Source organism: Lissotriton helveticus, chromosome 7, assembly GCF_964261635.1.
Source record: "Lissotriton helveticus chromosome 7, aLisHel1.1, whole genome shotgun sequence".
Taxonomy (NCBI): domain Eukaryota; kingdom Metazoa; phylum Chordata; class Amphibia; order Caudata; family Salamandridae; genus Lissotriton; species Lissotriton helveticus.
The window spans coordinates 1,921,601,890-1,921,626,186 of NC_136068.1; the positions used below are offsets into that span (position 1 = coordinate 1,921,601,890).

General features: G+C 49.1%; 1 protein-coding gene across 1 annotated transcript in view; it reads left to right on the forward strand.

The window, feature by feature from the left end:
- The first annotated feature begins 14,632 nt into the window (after positions 1-14,632).
- LOC144767873 (uncharacterized) overlaps positions 14,633-24,297 on the forward strand; it is a 29,032-nt gene continuing 19,367 nt past the window's right edge. Inside the window, exon 1 of the mRNA XM_078651229.1 lies at positions 14,633-14,765. Coding sequence (XP_078507355.1) covers positions 14,702-14,765 — 64 coding nt within the window. The 5' untranslated portion in view covers positions 14,633-14,701. The remainder of the gene's footprint in view (positions 14,766-24,297) is intronic.

A 24,297-nucleotide genomic window follows, 5' to 3' on the forward strand; every position in this document is an offset into this window, starting at 1 on the left:
AGTGTGCTGGCGCTGGCCCAGCCTTGCTCCCCTGCCTGCCTCCAGCCCCTGCTGGAGCCCTGTCCTGTCCTCCAGTGCTGGGGAGCACTGAGGACTTCATTGCCTGCAGCCTGAGAGCGCTGCTCTCTGCCCTTCAGCGCTAGGAGCTCTGAGATCGCCTGCCTAGCGCTTGGAACCGCTGGATTTTACCCCCAGCGCCTGGGAGCGCTTTTTGCTGCTGTTTAGCGCTTACGAGCGCTTATTTTTGCCTGCAGCGCTTGGGAGCGCTGTGGTCTGCAGAGGCCGGTGCCCACCCGGCCTCCGATCGCCCCGTGTGGTGGTTGGACGGCGCGGGTGCCACCCCGCTCATTGCCGTATTATTTTGCCCAAGTGCCGATTTGTTGGATTCACGAGGGAGCCCACTCCTCGGATCCTGGGAAGCCGCCTGCCTGCCGAAAACGGGCCGCCGCGCTGCCCGCGACGACCCGGAAGCACTGGGCCGGCTGGCCAATCAGAGTGCGGCCCCAGAAAGGCCGACCGGAAGTCCCGCCTCCCCCGCCGAGCCGCGAGAGAGCCTGCCGAGGCTCCCCGAGAGGAGAGGAGAGCCCCGGGACCAGCGGGAGAGACCCGCCGCCGCTGGAAAGCCCAGCGCCAGACCGGTAGGTGCCTGCAGAGGAGGGGGGGAGCGTCGGGACACCTTGCCGGTGTCCGCCCCGCCCCCTCTCTGTAGCGCGACCTCGCGCCTATGTGTTGTTGGAGCCTGAGGGCTCCGGGGGCATTTCTTTACTTCACGAGCCCTGAGAGGCTCTGAGCGCCCCACAATCACGTCGAGTCCCCAGAGGGGGGACTCCCAAAGAGAGGCGCCCGTGTGTTTCGAGCCTGAGGGCTCAGGGGGCATCTCCACGTTTTGGAGCCACGAGGTGCCCCGGGGGCACCAGTTGGTTTAGAGCCCAGCGTGGCTCTTGGCGAACATCACTGCTTTGGGTCCCCAGAGCGAGGGACCCCACAGCCCAGCGAGGCTGCACCTTTTGTTGCTGGAGCCCTGAGAGGCTCAGCAGCCCCCTTACTTGTGTAAGAGAGCCTGAGAGAGGTTCACCAGTGCCACAGTGGTGGTTCTTTGAGCCCAGAGAGGCTCCAACTTTGCGCTAACTTTCCCTGCTCCAGTTGCCCAGCACTTTGTGGGCAACTGCCACGTTTAGGCCCTGACATTGGGACACCGGGACAGTCACAGGTGGTGACTGGTGAGTTTGGGGAAATTGGTATTTGCTCTGCACCTCTGAATGTATTGATTATGCGTCATGTGCCTTTACACCTCTGAATGTTACGGCATCATGTGTTTTGCTTACACCTCTGAATGGGTAGATTATTCATCATGTGTTCTCTTTGTCCTTTTACACCTCTGAATGTTACGACATCATGTGTGTTGCTTTTGCACCCCTACAGGTAGTGTGACGTGTAGGTGGTTGTTTTCTCCCTAGTACAGGTGGTGCTAGTGAGGCCCTGTTACCAGTAATTACTGGTTGTATGCTATTACTGAAAGTATTGCTTTATTACTGAAGGTATTGCTAAAGTGCTATTACTGAAAGTATTGCTGCTAAAAGTGTTGATACCCTTGACAGTGGTTCAAGTGGCCCTGTCCTGTACAAATATCCCTTGTAAATTCCGCCCGTGCCTGTTGGCACAGTGTAACAAGATGTGTGTTTTATCTGATGTTTATTTATTATAATACAAAGGCTATTTTTACATAACCTTGTGTGGAGTTTCCTTTGTGGTGGGCCTTTGGTTGTTGTTGCTGGGGTGCGTGCGCAAATACTTAGCCTACATCGCCTCCAAGTTTAGCCTTGCTGCTCGCGCCACGTTACCTAGAGGGTGAGTAGGGGTTATCTTGGCGTGTAACTCCCTTGCCCTGACTTGGGTGTGGTGGTCTCTGACTGACTTTGGCGAAAGCCCTGGCCAGCCAGGGATCCCATTTCCAACATTGGCGGCAAGCGGTGGGATAAGGATTTGTGTTTGCCTTGTACCTTAGTAGCGGCTGGCTGCACCACAAAACTCTGCATTTTAGATAACCACATTTTGGGGATTATTGTTTTTGGTAAAATTCCATTTTTTTTTCCTTCTCCTGAAGAGTGTCATTTGATAATTGTGTTCAGTACATTTGTCCCCCGCCCTGCTTCCAGAGTTTGGTACCTGTGTCGCTTTTGGTCAGGTTGAGAAGTCAGGGGTGGTAGAAACTGCCTTACCGATCCGAGGGGAGGGTGTGTGTGGATGAATGGTGTGTTTTCCTGGACGCATGAGTATGACTTCTCTTTGATAAGGAGATTGTTGAAGTTTTGGAATTGTGTACTCTTACTTCAGATTGTTAAGTCCCCTGTGTTGCACGTGTCTGTGAACATCCTGTCAAGATGGAATCTCCTTTTAACCTTTGTGGCCTGTTTAAGTACAGTGTGCATGAGTTGGTACGGTTATGTAAGGAGAGAGACATCCCAGTGAGTGAGTCAGACACCCAGTCCAAGCTTAGGGATAACATGATCCTGTGGCAGAAGAGTGACTGGGAGCGTGAGCACAGTGAGAGGGAGAGGGCCCGGGCCGCACACCATGAGGGTGGTGGGTCTGAGGGGAGCCCTGAAGAGTCTGATGTGGAGAGTGAGTGTGACAGTGGATGGGCGCCAGCAGAGAGTGAGTACCCCCTAGATAGGGAGTCCCTTGCTGGGTCCAGTGTCAGGTGTAGCACCCCATCCCTTTCCCTGTCCCCAGAGGAGTGGGTGGATAAGAGAGAAGAGAGGGAGCACCAGCTGGCCATGGAGAAGCTCCGGTTAGAGTATGCCAGAGAGATGGCGCAGCTGGGTGTGAATGAGCGGACTGCAGAGGCTGAGAGGGCCTTGGCCAGGGAGAAGATAGCCCTAGAGTGTAGGTTATCCCCTGAGCGCAGTCTTAATTTTCTGGATCCCCCAGGGAGGGTTGAGTCCAGTGGTGGCAGCTATTTAAATCTAAGTCTAGAAAGTCCCAGTTCCCAGAGTATGGTTCCTGTTTCCCCAGAGGAGGAGAACAGGTTGAAGTTCAGGAACCATAGGAAACCGCCTCACCAGAAGTGGGGGTATTTTGTGGATGACTGTTCTGATGCAATGGAGGATTGGCTGGCGGCTAACCCGGACGATGAGAGGGACGGAGTAGTGAGTATGTTCCTCAAAGAGCAGTTGCTCAGTGTTGTGTGTCCTGAGTTGCGCCAGCACCTGCTGAAGTTGAAATGTTTTTGTCCTTGGGACCTTGCAGAGGAAGCAGACCGCTGGGAAAGGGCCAGAGGCTCTGTAGAGTCATTGGTGAGTGACTCCGAAAGTAGTGGGTCAGGGATCTTCCAGCCCAGCGTGGTGGAAGAGGCTCAGTGTAGCCCAGCTAGGTCCCAGTATAGTGAGAAGGGTGTAGGGGCTGACTGCCTGGCTCAGTGGAGCAGGAGTCAGTGGGTGGCTGAGAGCCCCCAGAGGCCCGAAGCCCTGTCTCAGAGCCTGGGTGGTTTCTTGAGGGAACACCAGGTTGGGGACCTAGGCTGTCCTGTTAGCCCATTTGAGGAGGATCTCCTAGTGAGTAGAGGACCTGGAGCGTCTGTAACCAGAGCTCCTGTGGTTCCAGAGGCTGGCAGTACCGCTCCGGTAGGGAGGGTACAGGAGTCCAGCGTGAGGAGTGATTGGGGGATGAGTTTCCCAGTGGATGCACCAGTGGACCAGAGACTAGCCAGGTGGGCTAGATCTTCTTGGAGGGACCCGGGTGGCACCACTTCTGGTCTGGGGGATCGTCACGCACTGTCAGGTGGACAGAGGGCGGGAGATCTGCGCCAGACAGACAGTCACACAACAGATGTGTCATTTGTTAGCCTCAGAGGGATTGTGTGTGAGTCCCAAGAAGTCCTGGAGTGCCAGGCAATTGTTCCACCAAAGGTTTTAGACCGGAGGTTGGATGGCCAGGTTCAGGATCAGCCTGACCTGAAGGGTAGGACGACTGTAACCAGTGTCCTGACCGGTTCTTCTTCCAGAGGAACTTCTCCAGGTGGGAGAGGGCAGACCTCTGGAAGGGGGTGCAGAGGGTGGGAGAGCCCAACTCTGACCCCGGTGCAACCTGAGGGGTTAAACCCTGGGTTGGCATGGCGTTCTAGGTGTCCCCCTCGCACGGGGAGGAGGAACCCTAAAAGAAGAGGTAAGGGGAGGAGAGCCTTCCCTGAGACTCCTGGTCCACCTGAGGTTGTAGACCCTAGGCTGGAGAACCAGTGGCAGTCTAGCCCTGTCTTGCAGACAGGAGGAGTGGAGAATGGCTACTATGTGCCCGGGGTTACTACCCCCCACTTCGTGAGTAGGCAGGAACCAGTGGCACCTGGGTGGCCTAGGGCCTGGTCCTGGCCGCGGACAGCTGAGGAGTACCAGTGGGGTAGCCCAGCTGGTCCTTACAGTAGCTTTAGAAGGAACCCTAGGGGTTCACCGTGGCATAGAACAGGAGGGTGTCCCGGCAGTGGCGGGCCTGCGTCCGTGTTCTATCGCCCCAAGCAGGGAAGTCCATCACGGTGGTGATTGTTCTCCCCTGCGTTTTGGCTGGAAGGGGGTTATGTTGGACTTGGCCCGCAGGGCTGGTTCACCCCTGAACTTTTTGCCTTAGGTGTGACCCTGTGTCAGTGATTTTGGGTCTCTGCGCACTTTTCCCTGGGTCCCAGAGTGAAAGTGCGTGCGTGTAGCATGGCTGGCCTGCCCTCCCATAGGAATGCATGGGGAATGTGTGTGTCCCTGGTAGTTCCTGATGCGTGGGGAGTGCAGGCTCGAGTTTAGTATGTGTAAACTCGTGAGAGTGAATGCTGCGAGATGGTGTCTGCGACATGTATGTGTCTAGTTGGGAAGTGCTACTTCTGGACATTGAGATATGTGTGCGTGTGCTGTGAGGGTGCTGGAGCGTGATTGGCTGGAGCTGGCTGGCATGCCAGGCTCCAGGAAGTCTGGATGGGTCTGCCCGGTGGTGAGTGGGAGATTAGCATGAGTGATGTGTGGGAGGAGTGTACCTGTGTCCTGGATGGGCTGGGTTTTCCCCACACAATGCTGGCTCCGCCCCCCTGTGGTGTGTCTAACGACCCTGGCCTCCCCAGTGAATGAAATGGGTGGTTGGGCCATTAAGAGTGCTCCAGAGCCAGCTGAAACTGGTTTTCCCCCCTCCCTGCACCTTGAAACAAAGGATTTGTTACTATAAGAAGGGGCTGTGTCCCCTTAGAAAATGTTCTGCTTTTGGATCCTGCCAGAGGGGGCTGTTGCTGCTGCTGGGGCCAGGAGGACCGCCACTTGGACTGTCTCCCTGCCTGGAGACCCAGTGTGCTGGCGCTGGCCCAGCCTTGCTCCCCTGCCTGCCTCCAGCCCCTGCTGGAGCCCTGTCCTGTCCTCCAGTGCTGGGGAGCACTGAGGACTTCATTGCCTGCAGCCTGAGAGCGCTGCTCTCTGCCCTTCAGCGCTAGGAGCTCTGAGATCGCCTGCCTAGCGCTTGGAACCGCTGGATTTTACCCCCAGCGCCTGGGAGCGCTTTTTGCTGCTGTTTAGCGCTTACGAGCGCTTATTTTTGCCTGCAGCGCTTGGGAGCGCTGTGGTCTGCAGAGGCCGGTGCCCACCCGGCCTCCGATCGCCCCGTGTGGTGGTTGGACGGCGCGGGTGCCACCCCGCTCATTGCCGTATTATTTTGCCCAAGTGCCGATTTGTTGGATTCACGAGGGAGCCCACTCCTCGGATCCTGGGAAGCCGCCTGCCTGCCGAAAACGGGCCGCCGCGCTGCCCGCGACGACCCGGAAGCACTGGGCCGGCTGGCCAATCAGAGTGCGGCCCCAGAAAGGCCGACCGGAAGTCCCGCCTCCCCCGCCGAGCCGCGAGAGAGCCTGCCGAGGCTCCCCGAGAGGAGAGGAGAGCCCCGGGACCAGCGGGAGAGACCCGCCGCCGCTGGAAAGCCCAGCGCCAGACCGGTAGGTGCCTGCAGAGGAGGGGGGGAGCGTCGGGACACCTTGCCGGTGTCCGCCCCGCCCCCTCTCTGTAGCGCGACCTCGCGCCTATGTGTTGTTGGAGCCTGAGGGCTCCGGGGGCATTTCTTTACTTCACGAGCCCTGAGAGGCTCTGAGCGCCCCACAATCACGTCGAGTCCCCAGAGGGGGGACTCCCAAAGAGAGGCGCCCGTGTGTTTCGAGCCTGAGGGCTCAGGGGGCATCTCCACGTTTTGGAGCCACGAGGTGCCCCGGGGGCACCAGTTGGTTTAGAGCCCAGCGTGGCTCTTGGCGAACATCACTGCTTTGGGTCCCCAGAGCGAGGGACCCCACAGCCCAGCGAGGCTGCACCTTTTGTTGCTGGAGCCCTGAGAGGCTCAGCAGCCCCCTTACTTGTGTAAGAGAGCCTGAGAGAGGTTCACCAGTGCCACAGTGGTGGTTCTTTGAGCCCAGAGAGGCTCCAACTTTGCGCTAACTTTCCCTGCTCCAGTTGCCCAGCACTTTGTGGGCAACTGCCACGTTTAGGCCCTGACATTGGGACACCGGGACAGTCACAGGTGGTGACTGGTGAGTTTGGGGAAATTGGTATTTGCTCTGCACCTCTGAATGTATTGATTATGCGTCATGTGCCTTTACACCTCTGAATGTTACGGCATCATGTGTTTTGCTTACACCTCTGAATGGGTAGATTATTCATCATGTGTTCTCTTTGTCCTTTTACACCTCTGAATGTTACGACATCATGTGTGTTGCTTTTGCACCCCTACAGGTAGTGTGACGTGTAGGTGGTTGTTTTCTCCCTAGTACAGGTGGTGCTAGTGAGGCCCTGTTACCAGTAATTACTGGTTGTATGCTATTACTGAAAGTATTGCTTTATTACTGAAGGTATTGCTAAAGTGCTATTACTGAAAGTATTGCTGCTAAAAGTGTTGATACCCTTGACAGTGGTTCAAGTGGCCCTGTCCTGTACAAATATCCCTTGTAAATTCCGCCCGTGCCTGTTGGCACAGTGTAACAAGATGTGTGTTTTATCTGATGTTTATTTATTATAATACAAAGGCTATTTTTACATAACCTTGTGTGGAGTTTCCTTTGTGGTGGGCCTTTGGTTGTTGTTGCTGGGGTGCGTGCGCAAATACTTAGCCTACATCGCCTCCAAGTTTAGCCTTGCTGCTCGCGCCACGTTACCTAGAGGGTGAGTAGGGGTTATCTTGGCGTGTAACTCCCTTGCCCTGACTTGGGTGTGGTGGTCTCTGACTGACTTTGGCGAAAGCCCTGGCCAGCCAGGGATCCCATTTCCAACAAAAAGTATGTGAAAAGGTCGCCTTCACTCAGCTAGACAAATTTGTCGAAAATTCCCAGGCTTTACATCCAGCACAGTCAGGCTTTAGAGCAGCCTATAGCACAGAGACGGCGTTGGTGGAAATCTCCGAGGCCATTCGGGAGTGCTTGGACGATGGTGGCAGAGCGGCTCTGATTTTATTAGACCTCTCTGCCGCCTTCGATACTGTCCCTCACTCCCTTCTGCTTTCCAGATTAGCGGCCATAGGCATCACAGGCTCTGCTCTTGACTGGCTAACGTCCTTTCTGGACAATAGATTCCAACAAGTCTGGATGCCGCCCTTCGCCTCTTCCCCCAAGAAACTTGTAACGGGTGTACCGCAGGGCTCCACTCTTAGCCCCCTGCTTTTTAATATTTATTTAACCCCGCTTATTTTCCTTGCTGAACAATTGGGAGCAAAAATAATGGCTTACGCTGACGACACTCAACTCCTGTTTACTTGGCCCAAAAACAACCTGGATACATCTGGAGCCCAAACCTGTTTGTCATCTGTCTTTCGTTGGCTTGCCCTCGCCCAATTAAAATGCAACGAAAGCAAATCTGAAATTCTGCTTTATGGCTCCTTCCCAGACAACTTTGGCAACTCCCTCTGGCCAGCCGACCTACCTTGTCCAAAATCCATCGGTGGCCCTGCTAAAAATCTCGGAGTCTGGTTTAACAATGACCTTAAATATGAGGATCACATAAAAAGACTCACCGGGACCTGCTTTTCTACACTTAAAACTTTACGCAGGTTCTTTCCACTTCTCCCGAGAGCGGCCAAAGAGACGGTCATCCGTGCCCTTATATTATCTAGATTAGATTACGCAAATGGCCTCTTCTGCGGCCTTCCTGCTTATCTGATCCACCGCCTCCAGGTTATACAAAATGCCGCTGTACGGCTTTTGTTTAACATTCCAAAAAGTTCAAGTGTCCGTCAACCTCTCCGCGCCCTACACTGGCTCCCGGTCGCTCACAGGATTTTATTTAAAATCCTGGTCCTTGCTTTCCGAGCTGTTCATCAAGCCGGTCCTGTCTACTTAAGGAAAAGATTTTCCCTATATGTTCCCAACCGCCCCCTCAGATCAGCTAACTTACACCAAATGAATGTTCCAAAATTCAAATACAGCAGGCTTGGCGGCCAGTCCATCTCAGTCAGAGCGGCGAGAGCATGGAACACCCTCCCACAACAGCTAAGAACAGCTCCTTCCATTACTCTGTTCAAGAAAGGACTGAAGACCTATCTTTTTAACATCACTGCATAGGATCTCCCTCTACCTTTTCTCTCCCCCTTTTTCGCGCCAGGATACTATTTTCTTAGTAACAGAGCGCGTTATAAAAGCCTATAATAATAATAATAATGGTCACTGTCTTCCAGTAGACCAGCTAGAGTCCAAACAGTTGGTCGATGGTAGAGACCTTAGCACGAAAGCCCGCTTGGAGGGGAGTTAGGATGTGGTGTTCATCCATCCAATTCTGCAACCTTGATAGTAATAGGCGGGCAATAGTTTCTGTAAGACATCAATGCCTGACTAGATACCCTGCACCATAGGGGGCAAAGGAAAAAGCTGGCACCAGGATGTTGTTCCAGCGTCCCATAGTGTCTCTGAATGGTTCCCTTGCAATTATCACAAGAGGAAGTGTCCCTCTCCCCTAGGCCTCTGGGCACCATCCCTAAGAGGCCAGGAGGGGGGCCCTCCGATGGACCCTAATTGCAAGGAGACGCCTTTCTTTCAGTTCAATCTGCAGGGAAACAAAAGGACAAATGTTCGGTGCAGGCTCTGAGGTTCCGTGGTTTTCGGGACCGGACTCCATTTTATTTTGCGTTGCTCGAGACGCCATTTTATGTTGCCCTCACGTAGGCCGTGGAAGTAAACGAACGAACAAAGTTGCATGGGCTTCGTTGTTCATGTACATATTAACATGGCCTTCTCGACTTGCGAGTAAACTGCAAGATGCTGACCCCGTCACCTGAAACTGACCCTTCCACGAAGCCAATTTCTCTAGTAGATCGTTGTCTGAGTTTTTCAATCATTGTTCAGGATATCGTAAACTTTAGTTTCTTGTACATATCTTATCCTACTCAACATCTGAATTGCTCCTTTTCTTATGTCTTTTCATTACATGGGTAGTGCTTTCAATTATGGGTTTGTCCGGCTCGTGGTAATCGAATTTGGGACAGTCCTAATAATTAACTTGTGGGTTGGTACGATGTAAAGAAGTGAGCTTCTTGGAATGTAATAATGTATGTGAAATGTACTTGATTGGTCAGAATTTGCCGCAATGGGTGTGCATTTGTAATGGGTTGAAAATGCCAATATAAGGTGATGTCTTGCTCTACGAAATTGAGCAGTTTCCTGAGTTGTACACCGTGTTGTATTGCTTGGTTTACTGTTACTAGCTGCAGCTAATAAATTTGATTTTTGACGCCACCTAGAAGTATTCCGTGTCTCTGTAGTTCAAGACAGGTGAATCCGAAGACTTCGGGTGTGTCCCTGGCACCGCTGGGTTCTAAGAAAACCCGGTTTTCAGACAGTCACTCCCTCCCAATCATAGATCTATGTTGAATCCATCATCATTCTTTAGCTCACTGCACCACCCCAGTACAGACCCAGCCATATCCAAATCAGTCTTCCCCATAAGTTGGCAGGGTATGCACAGAAACTGGTCCCAGGATGCTTGTTTCTGGTTCAGGAAAGACCTGGCTTGGCAGTTCGGGCTGAACTGTCCCCTTGAGGAACAGGGTCAAGACTGATTTGCATATAGCTGAGTCTGAACTGAGGTGGCGAAGTGAGCTAAAGAACGATGATGGATTCAACCCAGATCTGTGACTGGGGTGAGTGTCTGAAAGGTTTCAGCACTCCATCCATCATCTCCTTGTTTTTGCTTTGTTCACCCTAAGTTGACAGGGTACACCCAGACGTGAGCCCCTTGCTCACTTTGCCACTGGATTCAAGCTAGCCTGGCTGATGAGGGGTGTTACCCCAAAACCATTCCCAGGATGCTTTTTTCTGGTCCAGGGAGGACCTGACTTGGTAATTACGGCTCGACTGTTCCCATGAGGAACAGGGTCAAGACTGATTTGCATATAGCTGGGTCTGAACTGTGCTGGCGAAGTGCGCTAAACAATGATGATGGATTCAACCCAGAACTGTGACTGAGGGTGAGTGTCTGAAAAGTTTCAGCGCTCCGTCCATCATCTTGCTTTTGCTGTGTATATGTACATTAACATTGACCTGCACATCCCCTGTGTTCATCGGGCTCTGCACTTGCTATACATGTGCAACATGCACACACAGCTCTGCAGATGGCCCTCGACTCTGATCTCCAAATACAATGTGTACACAAAGCCCTATTGCTGCACCTCAAATGTGACCTGTGCGTACACAGCTCTACCAGCAACCCTCAGTCATGACCTGAAATTACTCTATGAGTGCTCAACGCTGTCAGTGTAGCTTCATTCCTAACCTGTACAACTCGCACTATCAGTGCACCTCACTCTTAAATTGCATGTACACAATTCACGCACAACCTTACCAGTGGACCTCAGTCATCAAGTGAACCTCAGTCATCGAGTGAACCTCAGTCATCGAGTGAACCTCGGTCATCAAGTGAACCTCAGTCATTGAGTGAACCTCAGTCATCAAGTGAGCCTCAGTCATCGAGTGAACCTCAGTCATCAAGTGAACCTCGGTCATCGAGTGAACCTCAGTCATCAAGTGAACCTCAGTCATCGAGTGAACCTCGGTCATCAAGTGAACCTCAGTCATCGAGTGAACCTCGGTCATCAGGTGAACCTCGGTCATCAAGAGAACCTCAGTCATGGAGTAAACCTCAGGCATCGAGTGAACCTCGGTCATCGAGTGAACCTCGGTCATCGAGTGAACCTTGGTCATCAGGTGAACCTTGGTCATCAGGTAAACCTTGGTCATCAAGTGAACCTCAGTCATCGAGTAAACCTCAATCATCGAGTGAACCTGAGTCATTGAGTGAACCTGAGTCATTGAGTGAACCTCAGTCATCAAGTGAACCTCGGTCATCAAGTGAACCTCAGTCATCGAGTAAACCTCAGGCATCGAGTGAACCTCCGTCATTGAGTGAACCTCGGTCATCGAGTGAACCTCGGTCATCAAGTGAATCTCAGTCATTGAGTGAACCTCAGTCATCAAGTGAACCTTGGTCATCAAGTGAACCTCGGTCATCGAGTGAACCTTGGTCATCAAGTGAACCTCGGTCATCGAGTGAACCTCGGTCATCGAGTGAACCTCGGTCATCAAGTGAACCTCAGTCATCAAGTGAATCTCAGTCGTCATCAAGTGAACCTAGTCATCAAGTGAACCTCAGTCATCATCAAGTGAACCTCAGTCATCGAGTGAACCGTAGTCATCAAGTGAACCTCAGTCGTCATCAAGTGAACCTCAGTCATCAAGTGAACCTCAGTCATCGAGTGAACCACAGTCATCGAGTACATTTAAGCGGCACAGGCAGCTCTTTAACGTGGCTCTTCAGGCTTGTAAACACAGCTCTGCCCTTGCGTTACTATGAGCCTTGGCGAGCTACGAATGAGCAGGAAACACAGGAAACTGAGGGTCTGCAGGATCCTCAAGTAACTGGATTTGAGCATCAGCCGTATAGACTTAAATTGAGCACAGCCCTTACTGTGGCCCTTGAGAGTGTGTAGGAGCCTGTGGGACCTGGGGTTGAGCAGGACGTCTGAAGTTCTGGTGGTGAGGGGCAGCCTCGTGCATTGGAGCAACCAGAGCACCAATAGAGTAGAGGGTAAATAGAAGACTCATGGACCATGCGACCTCAATGGTCCAGCCCAGAGTGAGTATTAGCTACGGGGCCTATGTATGTATGTATGTATGTATGCAGAGAATTTATAAAGTGAAGGAATCACCCCTGAAGGGGTATCTGCGCTCTAGCATAGAAAACAAGTCAGACAGGCACGGACTCCCATAACTCACGCCTTGAATAATTCCGTCTTCAGGAGATTCCTGAAGCGAGCTAGACTAGGACATTTACGTAAATCGTCTGACAAAGAATTCCAGTATTTCAGAGCCAGGCAGGCAACAGTTTTGCCTCCAGATCGTATTTTTCTTAAAGCGAGGGACCACCGGCAACCTTTTGCCTTCCGATCTGAGACACCGGTTGGGGTGGTATACTTTGAACTTATCCGCCATGTAGCTCGGGCTTGTACCATAAAGAGCTCTATGGGTGAAAAAACAGAGCTTGAACTTAATTCTCTGGTGGATTGGAAGCCAATGGAGAAATGTCAGTAATGGCCCAGGGGAGGTGGGGGTGGTTTATTAGGAGCTATTCGTGCGGCCACGTTCTGGACGATCTGCAATCTGCTGAGAAGTGACTCGTTCTCATTGGCCTATGGATGAAGAAGGCTGTCAGGGGACCTTAGGGCTAGAACTACTTCCAAGAGCACACGAGAGAGCAGGAACCGCTGTGGACCTCTCTGCGGGAGGAGCTTCGCAGATCTGAGAGTATCGGGGTTCTTTGGGAACCGACTGATGATGCGCTAGAGCCTTGATGTGTTAGTGAGCAACAGCATTTGTATTTCACCCCCTACCCCAGAGCGCCTCTTGGTGCTGATTTAGGATAAGAAGGGGCCAATACTAAATCCTGTACGTTAAGGGGGCAGAGAAGTCTCAAGACCTAAGAGTGAGGGTGAACCTCTGCTGGTCACTGGGAAGTAAAGATCCCTAAGGATGAAGAGAAACATGAAGACTGGTAACAGGCAGGACATTCAGGGACCTGAGATTGGAGGAGAGGAGTTGGCCTAACTGCTGGGGTGGTCGACCTTGAATCTGGGGAACTAGGTTCGGGTCTCCGCAATAACGCTGAACATCCTGTTATTCTGGGCAAATCACTGAGGGGCATATTTACAACGACGGCGTTAAAATTATCACTGCTTTAGCGGCAGGAAACTGCCTCTAAAGCAGCAATAATGGGCTTGATAATAGGCTCTTGAGAATTCCAGAGATTTCCAATAGCAGCCCAGGTTTACACCAGAACATGGGCTTCTATGGGAATTCACAAGGGCATATTATCAAGTCCATTATCGCCGCAGTTTCCTGCCGCTAAAGCGGCGATAATTTTAACGCCATCCTTGTAAATATGCCCCTTTATCTGCCCGTGCGTAACAAAAATGAATGTGGGTCTTCATGTAGCGCAACAGGTGCTATGTAAAGCAATCTAATACCCGATTCGGGTCAAGTTTGCGCTATATAAAACTCCGTAAAAAAAAAAAGATTGAGCACCGGCTGTTGGACCGAAGAGTGAGTGTGAACCTCCGCTGGTCACTGAGAGATGAACAGAAACGTGAAGACTGGTAACAGGCCGGACATTCAGGGTAAGATTGAGCAACGGCTGTGGGGCCGAAGGTAGAGATGGAAATTCATTGACCTCGGGGTGAGAACGAGATTCAACCCCAGCGCCGCGGGGCTAATTCCCCTGCGCGGGGGGAGGGGGGCCGTGCGCGGAGTGCGGTGCTGATGACGAGCTGAGCTCGTCATGGCCACGCCCGCTCAATGGAACGCCCAGCACAGCGGGGGATTTGATCCCCGCGTGGACGTTCCGCGGAGGTCAAGACGAGCTGAGCTCGTCATCAGCACGAAAGAGGTTAAAACCTGAAGACGAGTGGAATCATTTTGTTACCAGTCTCGACAAAGGTTACAGGCCCTAAACGTTTTTAAAAAACTTTTATTACTGCAAAAGTTTGCAAACATTGGGGCAGATTTACAAGGCCCTTGCGCCACTTTTTCCATGTTAAAAATGACGCAAAAGCGGCGCAAGGGGCTTGTAAGTAAGCCCCAGTATCTCCATGATCCTAACCAGGCAGTGTTTTGCGATCTACGAATGTGGGTCACATTTTCCTGGCTGCCTGGACCTCCCTGGGGCCCCAATCCAACCCTGACGTCAGCACGCCCCTCTGCCTGCGCAATGGTTTCTTGTTCTGCCTCGGAGCAGAGGCGCCTCTGGGTATCCAAACCAAGGAGTGCGCCACGCATCCGTAACCAGGCTCCTGTACCTGACCCCTGGCCTAGCATCACGTGGGCAGGGGGCCAAGGATGACGCCAGAGCCCCCACACACACACCTGCACAGCAGCCTCTTGTTCTGCTTTGAACAGAGAGAAGTGTCTGTCACCTGCCCGGGGCGCCACCATTGTGGATCCAAGGGCTTCTTACGCGCCGTGCGTGAGAAGCGCCCACCCACCCTGGCACGGCTGTCACAGGAGCCTCACGCCCGGGGGTCAGAGCGGCTGCCCCTCCCTGGCACGGGCCTCTCTGCTGCCAGCCTGGAGGGGCCTGTAATTTATAAGCACAGGCGGCGCCCTCCGCGCCCATCACTGTGAGCCTTCCCGTCCTCACGCACACCCCGCCGCGGAGCACACGCCCTCGCCATGCTAAGGATCGTCGGTCTGTCCGTCCTGCTGGGCCTGGTGCTGGCTGACAGTGGAGGCCAAGGTGAGTGACCTTTAGACACAGGTTTATGAAAGCGCCTGTAAACCCTCGGGGCATCGGGGCGCATCACAGAGGCTCTTGAGCGCAGGGGCGGGGGTACTGCAGGGGCACCACTGTGGCACGTGCCCCTGGGCACCAGTTCTTGCTTCCCCGGGCACCTTGGCACTGCTAAAAGAGGAGCAGAGCCTGGCACGACCCCCAAGACAAGGGCCAGTGCGACCTCCAGAGGGTTCCCTCATCCACATGGGGTGTGGCCCCAAGAAACCCAGGGGCCCCGCTTGTGATGGGGCCTGTGCAGTATCACTGAGGCGGGCACGGGCTCTCAGAGGCTGTGGTGAGAGCACTGGCTGCTGGCACACTGAGGCGGGGACGAGGCAAGGCACCTAGGAGGTGTGTGTGTGGGTGGGCGGGGGTCCACGGACCCAGCCAGGCGTCACTCTGCAGGCGGGGGGGGGGGGGGGCAATCCTAACTGCGCGCACCTCTGGGGGTCCTGCCCCCTCTTTAAACTGAGGCCTGGTCTCCTGGTGCAAGGGCGCGCGGCGCAGGGGCTCCCCTCTGCCTTTCACTGGTGTGCTCCTGGGCAGCTGCGTCTTTACGCACCGCTCTGAGCAGCGCCGTGGCTGCAGTGGGGTGCACTGTCCCAGTCCGTGCCAAGACTGCAGGGCAGTGCGGAGCGGGACAGCGGGCCCCGTGTGTAACGTGGACCCAGGAGTCCTACCGCAGGCCTCATGGACGCCTGTGTGAAGCGGCCTCACCCCTGCTCTGTGAAAGAGAGAGACTTTATCATCACTGGCGGCGCCAGTGCGCGCTGCAGAGCTGCGCAGCGCCTCGGTAGCTTTAAGAAGGTATCCCTGGTAGAAGCCCCGCCAGACCAGTTGGAAGTGGTTCCTTTAGGATCCAGTTGCCAGCAAATGGGTCTGAACAGAGGACATCGGAAGAGCTTGCGTGCGTTCTCCCTGACGTATTTGTCCTTTTTGTTAGTCTCTACCTTACATGTAACCATGTTTGCCAAGCTTGAATAATTGTGTAACGTTTGCAAGGATGTGACCTGCAACTGTGGTCTGACACTCATGTAAAGCGCTCCGATACCTCCGGGCCTAGCCAGCGCTTTATAAAACCTTTAAAATTAAAATAACATAAATAAGGCGTTCAAGCATTGTCTGGCGCCTTCTGGTCTCAGGGCACTTTTATAAAATGAAAGATATGTGGTCTCAGGGTATTTTTATACAATGATAGTTTTGTGGTCTCAGGGTACTTTTACGCAATGATTGATTTCTGGTTTCGGGGTATTATTATACAAAGATAAAGTTGTGGTCTCAGGGTACCTTTATGCAAAGCTAGGTTTGTGGTCTCTGATTACTTTTACACATATATAGATCTGTGTTCTCAGGGTACTTTTATACAATTATAGATCTGTGGTCCCAGGACACTTTTATACATTTATAGATCTGTGGTCTCAGGGTACTTTTATACATTTATAGATCTGTGGTCTCAGGGTACTTTTATACATTTATAGATCTGTGGTCCCAGGACACTTTTATACATTTATAGATCTGTGGTCCCAGGACACTTTTATACATTTATAGATCTGTGGTCTCAGGGTACTTTTATACATTTATAGATCTGTGGTCCCAGGACACTTTTATACATTTATAGATCTGTGTTCTCAGGGTACTTTTATACATTTATAGATCTGTGGTCTCAGGGTACTTTTATACATTTATAGATCTGTGGTCTCAGGGCACTTTTATACATTTATAGATCTGTGGTCTCAGGGTACTTTTATACATTTATAGATCTGTGGTCTCAGGGTACTTTTAAACATTTATAGATCTGTGGTCCCAGGACACTTTTATACATTTATAGATCTGTGGTCTCAGGGTACTTTTATACATTTATAGATCTGTGGTCTCAGGGTACTTTTATACATTTATAGATCTGTGGTCCCAGGACACTTTTATACATTTATAGATCTGTGTTCTCAGGGTACTTTTATACATTTATAGATCTGTGGTCTCAGGGTACTTTTATACATTTATAGATCTGTGGTCTCAGGGCACTTTTATACATTTATAGATCTGTGTTCTCAGGGTACTTTTATACATTTATAGATCTGTGGTCTCAGGGTACTTTTACACATTTATAGATCTGTGGTCTCAGGGCACTTTTATACATTTATAGATCTGTGTTCTCAGGGTACTTTTATACATTTGTAGATCTGTGGTCTCAGGGTACTTTTATACATTTATAGATCTGTGGTCTCAGGGTACTTTTACACATTTATAGATCTGTGTTCTCAGGGTACTTTTATACATTTAGAGATCTGTGGTCCCAGGACACTTTTATACATTTATAGATCTGTGGTCTTAGGGTACTTTTATACATTTATAGATCTGTGGTCTCAGGGCACTTTTATACATTTATAGATCTGTGTTCTCAGGGTACTTTTATACATTTATAGATCTGTGGTCTCAGGGTACTTTTATACATTTATAGATCTGTGGTCTCAGGGCACTTTTACACATTTATAGATCTGTGTTCTCAGGGTACTTTTATACATTTATAGATCTGTGGTCCCAGGACACTTTTATACATTTATAGATCTGTGGTCTCAAGGTACTTTTATACATTTATAGATCTGTGGTCTCAGGGCACTTTTATACATTTATAGATCTGTGTTCTCAGGGTACTTTTATACATTTATAGATCTGTGGTCCCAGGACACTTTTAAACATTTATAGATCTGTGGTCTCAGGGTACTTTTATACATTTATAGATCTGTGGTCTCAGGGCACTTTTATACATTTATAGATCTGTGTTCTCATGGTACTTTTATACATTTATAGATCTGTGGTCTCAGGGCACTTTTATACATTTATAGATCTGTGGTCTCAGGACACTTTTATACATGTATAGATCTGTGGTCTCAGGGTACTTTTATACATTTATAGATCTGTGGTTTTAGGGCACTTTTATACATTTATAGATCTGTGGTCTCAGGGCACTTTTATACATTTATAGATCTGTGGTCTCAGGGTACTTTTATACATTTATAGATCATTGGTCTCAGGGCACTTTTATACATTTATAGATCTGTGGTCTCAGGGCACTTTTATACATGTATAGATCTGTGGTCTCAGGGCACTTTTATACATGTATAGATCTGTGGTTTTAGGGCACTTTTATACATTTATAGATCTGTGGTCTCAGGGCACTTTTATACATTTATAGATCTGTGGTCTCAGGGCACTTTTATACATTCATAGATCTGTGGTCTCTGAGTACTTTCATAGAATGATAGATTTGTCATCTCTTGTACTTTTAAACAATTATAGGTTTGTGGTCTCAGGGTATTTGTAGAGACCGACAGGATTGTGGTCTCAGGGTACTTTTATTCAATGATAGAGTTGTGGTCTCAGGCTATCTTTATACAATGACAGACCAGTGGTCTAAAGGTACCTTTGTACAATGATAGATTTTTGGTGTCAGGGAACTTTTACACAATGATAGTTTTGTGGTTTATGGTACCTTTATGCAATGATAGTTTTGTGATCTCAGGGCACTCTTACACACTAATAGATTTGTGATCTCAAGGCACTTTTATAGAATGATATATCAGTGGTCTCAGAGTACTTTTACATAATTATAGATTTGTGGTCTTGGGGCACTTTTACAAAATGATACATTTGCGGTCTCAGGGTATCTTTATAGAGTGATAGAATTGTGGTCTTGGGGTACACTCATACACTGATAGAATTGTGGTCTCGGGGTACTTTTACACAATGATAGATTGGTGGTCTCAGGGTACTTTCTTACAATTGAATATATTTTAATATTTTTATTCAGAATTTTGATAAACACAATTATGACACACATTTCAGCCTCAATATAAGTGTCAGAAAAGACAAGATGAAGGGGGATTCAACACACAGCACTTCCCAAAATTGCACTACATGATTAGACAGGTCAAATCCTGATCCCCTTTGCACCTGTGCCCTCATTTTATTTACTCTGGTTTGGCAACCACGGTGTGCCCTTACCTAACACAGATAGCCCATCAATAATTACCCTTAACATCCAGGGGGTAGTGTTATCCACGCCAGTAGCAAACTTAGGATGCTCTCTTTCGGTGGTGCATAAAAGAATAAAATGTAATACGCATAACCTGGAAGGCTTCGCGAATGAAGCGAAAAAGTTGTGGGAAAGAAGCACTGCAAACCAGACAGACAATCTAAGATGCTGGGAGCAATTCACGAGCAGCCTGGGGTTAGCACATACAAGGAAAACTAAGACCCATACAACAATGGAAGCTCCAAACTCACAAAGACTTACAAAGGGGCCTCACTCAAAGGATGGCTATGTCAAGGCTATAAAACAAAAAACCAATCTAAAGCACCTCAAAAGAAATATCAACAAATTATTACGGCATGCACTGAGAAGGTCCGGAAATCACTGTTCAAAAAGAACTGCAAAAAGTAAAAATCAGCAAAAAGAAATTAATTTGGCATGCAAAAAGGGAAGCAGAGGAAGAGCTATGGGCTAAGCTTCTTTATGACGCAAAAGGAAACAATACTAGCGGAAGATTCTGGAAAGTGGTTAACACCCTCCAGAAGCCAAGAAGTCCCAGCATTGATTCTCATCTTACTGAGGAAGCTTGGTTCAAATACCTCCTGTTCCATTTTAACACAGCTCCAAAGACTGCTATAACGAGGCGACTAGAATGCGACAGCAAAATCCAAGCCCGCGCCCCACATTTGGACACTACTTCATTGGCCTTCACTAAAAAAAAACAAATCATACATAGGATAGCAAAAGGGAAGCCAGAGGGGGCTCCAGGCCCCGACGGGATCCCTCCCATCTTGTACAAACGAAACCCGGAATGCTGGGCAGAGGCGCTACTCCCACTTTTTAAACAGATCATAGACACCGAGACAATTCCAGCATCATGGAAAGGCTCTATAATAGCTCCGATTCATAAGAAAGGCAACACAAATTACCCAAAAAATTACAGACTCGTTGCCTTAATTGAGGCCAAATATTATGCTGGTCTCCTACTAGAGGAGCTCACGGAATGGACGAACGTAAACGCTGTGATCCCCTTCACCCAGACAGGCTTTCGCAAACAAATGGGAACAACATCAAATATTCTGGCTTTATCACTTCTTATTGACGCCGTTAAACTAGCCAATCTGCCCCTTTACGTATGTTTCATGGATTTCACTTCAGCGTTCGACAACATCAATAGAAAGCTACTATGGGAGAAGCTGGCGAACAGGAAAATGCCATCAATCCTACTAACACAGCTGATGCTACTACACACGGATACGTGGGTACAAGTAAAGCTGGGAACAGGAGACCGCCTGTCAAGGAAAATACGGACGACCAAGGGTCTCAAACAAGGGTGCGTGTTAGCTCCGACATTATTCAACATCTTTATGTCTGACCTTTCACAGAAGCTCGACGAAAGCAACTCTCATGCCCCGAGCTTAGGAGGTCTTACCCTCTCTAATCTGATGAACGCTGATGACATTGTGTTGATCAGCGGAACGCCGATAGGGCTACAACATCTAATCAGCACAACATACAATTACTCAACAGCTAATAGCCTAAGCATCAATCGCTCAAAAACAAAAATAATGAGGATAAACGCTAAGATATCATCATCAAGGTTCCGCTGGCAAATGGGAGGAATCACACTGGAAACAGTGGAGGAATACAAGTATTTGGGCGTAATCGTGGACAGTAAAGGTTCATTTCAACAACAGAAGGAAGGAATAAAACGGAGAGGAATCAGCACAGTGATAGCACTAAGGAGCCTCAAAACGAAAGCAGTCAGCCGTAGCTTCACTTCACTGCTGCAAGTGATTCAGGCAAAATTAACACCGGCCATTACTTACGGGAGCGAATGCCTTCGAGGGAGGGACGCACAGCTATTGGATAACACAATAGCGAAGGCTACGAGAATGATTTTCAACCTGCCTAATTACACTTTGCAGGCCCAAATAAGGCTCGAATTCGGCCTGAGGAACCAAAAAGTAGAACGAATGGGCGCCTATGCCAAAAGATGGCATAAAATCCAGGGAGGAAAAGACTCAAGTCTGAATTACCACCTATGGAAAGAGATAGAAAGTAAAAATAATTGCATAGCCGCAAAATATCTAAAGCACTCAATAGACTCCTTGGAATTACAAGAATCCTGGAAGAGCATTGGGTCCCATAACACCTTCAAACAGCTAGTAAACAAATCAGTAAGAATAATCTCGCTAATAGAGGACAAAGCAAGCCTAGTCAACAGGGCTCACGGCTGGACAGTCATCCAAAACTACACCAGCAGCTCCTGCCAAAGCTACTTAGGAGTCGGGTTCACTCGGTTTATACGCCTACGGCTGGGCATACTTCCATCACAAAACCATCTTCCCCCATGGAAAAGGCCCGAAACGACAATGAACTGCCGAATTTGTGGGAATTCAAAAGAGGACATCCTCCATTTAATATGCACCTGCAAAGGTCTGGACAAAGAGCGCAGATATCATCTAAAACCGTCTCTAAAGAAGCTAGGAATAAGAACATGCCGGCAGGGGGTCAAGGCATGCTTTGATGGCAAAAACATTCAACTAGCAAGCCATTTAGTCAAATTTCTGGAGAAAGCGGAAATAAAACAAGAATGACAGAAGGGAGGGACTGCATGAAGCAAACTCAAAACGGCAAATAAAATCTAATTACTCTCTCAGCACGGACAAGGAATAACCACCCGAATGAAAGTTTGCACACAACAAAACAGCAGAAGCAGTCTGCAACGAGCCACAAGACTCCATCGAAAACCAATCTTTCAAGCGTCAATCCAACCCGACAGTGCTGCTTAAACCTACCCCAAGACCATGCAGGTGCAAGACTTTTAACATTGTCACTTCAGCCCCTACAAAGGACTTTTTCTATCTTTAATCTACGCACAGCGCGAAACAAGCTTAATCTCTTCAGAAAGCACTTTTTAGCCACATGAAACTTGTTTCAATGTTCTTTTACATAATCTTTTAATAATTGTATGTTTAAAAATGGCGGCAACAGATCATTTAGTATTTAAAGTATTATATGCTACTGATTGCAATGGATTTAATTAACTGAGCAATGAAGATTTACGAATTACGGCAACTTATGCAACTAACAGCCATCAATAATGTGATGAAGGAGTGCATCCGGACTTGTGGAAAGAAGCAGTGGTATTGGCCCTGATTAAAAAAATCTTGCATGGATGTTTCCATTCTCTCTAACTATCGGCCAATTTCTCAGCTTCCTTACATGTCCAACATTTTGGAGGAATTGGTCAGTGAGCAACTGACCACATATATGTAAATTAATGGTCTTCAAGACTCTTCTCTAACAGGCTTCAGAGCTATGAACAGTACTGGGCAATGGCGGCTCGCATAGGGCGTGTAGCGGGGTGGGGCTTGTTGGGGAGTCGTAAACTCGGATATACAACGGAACGGAGCAAAGTAATTATTACGTTCCTCCATTCCGTTGTATGTCTGAGTTTACTACCGCCCCCACCCTCCCCCTCCCCCACCCCACCGCCCCACTGCACGCCCTGGTGAGCCTCCACTGGTACTGGGGCCACTCTCTCAGCTGTGCTTGACAATATTCGACTGCTGGTGGATCAGGTCAACGCCGAGGCCCTGATTCTACGGGATCTTTCAGCGGCATTTGATTCTACGGCACGCAGTCTACGGATGAAAAAACGATATGAAATGGACTCTACTCTAAAACCTTGAAATGGTTCAGTTCATTTTTAAGAAATAGAACTCAAACAGTACAGCTGGGCCTTTTCAGATCAGGCGCAAAAACAGCCAGATGTGGAGTCCACAGGGTTCATCGCTGAGTCCGACGCTTTTCAATGCGTACATTTCCCCCCGGAAAAGATTGTGAAGAAATGGAGATTCAACATCTGTTATTATGCAGATGATACACAGTTGAAGATATCTATAGGAGAAAGACGACAGGTGCACCAGAGACAACCTGGTTAACTGCTTCTCAACACGGCAAACTGAAGGACAGGGCGCTGCCTCAAACTGAACGATGCGCAGCCAGAGATCCTACTTTTTGGGGGGACAAATCTGATCTGGGATACCTCATGGTGGGCTGCCCCACTGGGAGCTGCACCAGAGCCCAAGAATGTAGCGAAAATTCTAGGATTTCTTGTAGATAATTCACTATCAATGCAAGAAATGCAGACACTTTCAACTACGGTGTAGAACAACAATTATTTCATTTTAGTTCCATCATTATCAAAATCCTTGATGAGGCAGCCACCTTGAAGCCACAAATCCACTCTCCTAAATCCACTCCTTCCGACTGTTATTACCCTGCCTTACGCACCGAAAAGAGTCGGTGCAAAAAATTAGAGCGGACATGGCGGCTCTCCCACAGAGAACAAGATAAATCGAGTTATAAAACCGCTTTAGCATCCTATCATTAAAACATTAAAAATAGGTGCAAAATCCACATTGCACATCAACTGGAGCAAGCTGGAACCAATTCCAGGACCCTTTTACAAATAGTTAAGTCCTACACCAACCCCAGAGCCTCAAGGATGGTGGCCTACTGGGGTCAGCAGATCACCATTCCTGTGATCACAGTTAAAAAACATAAACTTTATTTTTTAAATGCAGCCTTTCTTCCTTGAAGTAAGCAAAAACACGTCACTTTTATTAAAAAGCTGGGACTTGATGTAGAAAACACTGGCCGCAAAATACTGGTCGAAAATTGCAACCAGTATTATACGACTAGTGTGCAATTCTTCAAACAGATCTATGTAGTAATAGTTCAATTTGCTTAATCCCCATTTGAAGTGGGTCATTATCTGACCTAACCCATGAATATTAATGAGGTAGGTCCAAATTGCAGCTTACTCCGATTGGATGTCATCCCAGAGATGGTGGCCTGTTGAGGTCAGCAGACCACCAGGACTGTGATTGCAAATGAATGAACTCAACTTTATTTAAACTGAACTGAAGGAAACAGAGCTGCCGTTACAAAGAAAGGTTTACTTTTGCTACCAAGTTTGTTGGACAGTTTTCAGTGGGTTCTCTGGACCACTGCCTACTCACCAACAGACCTTGGGCCATATTATCAAGAAAGGGCGATACATTATCGCTGCTTTTATCGGCAAGAAACTGCTGATAAAGCGGCGATAATGGGCTTAATAATATACCCATGTGAATTCACACAGAAGCCAGGTGTGAACCTAGGCTTCTATGGGAATTCACAAGGGCATATTATCAAGCCCATTATCGCCACTTTAGAGGCAGTGTGCTGCCGATAAAAGCGGCGATAATGTATCGCCCTTTCTTGATAATATGGCCCCTTATTTTAAAACTTGCAAAGGGGATCACATAGTGGGTTACCATACAAACTCGGAAGTCAGTAATTTTTCAATGTTTTGCGACTGGGTTTGGGTTGCAAAACTTTGATATACCACCTAAAGAATTGATATTTAGACGAAATGCTGACAATGCAAACATTCTCCCCCTGTCAAAAGAT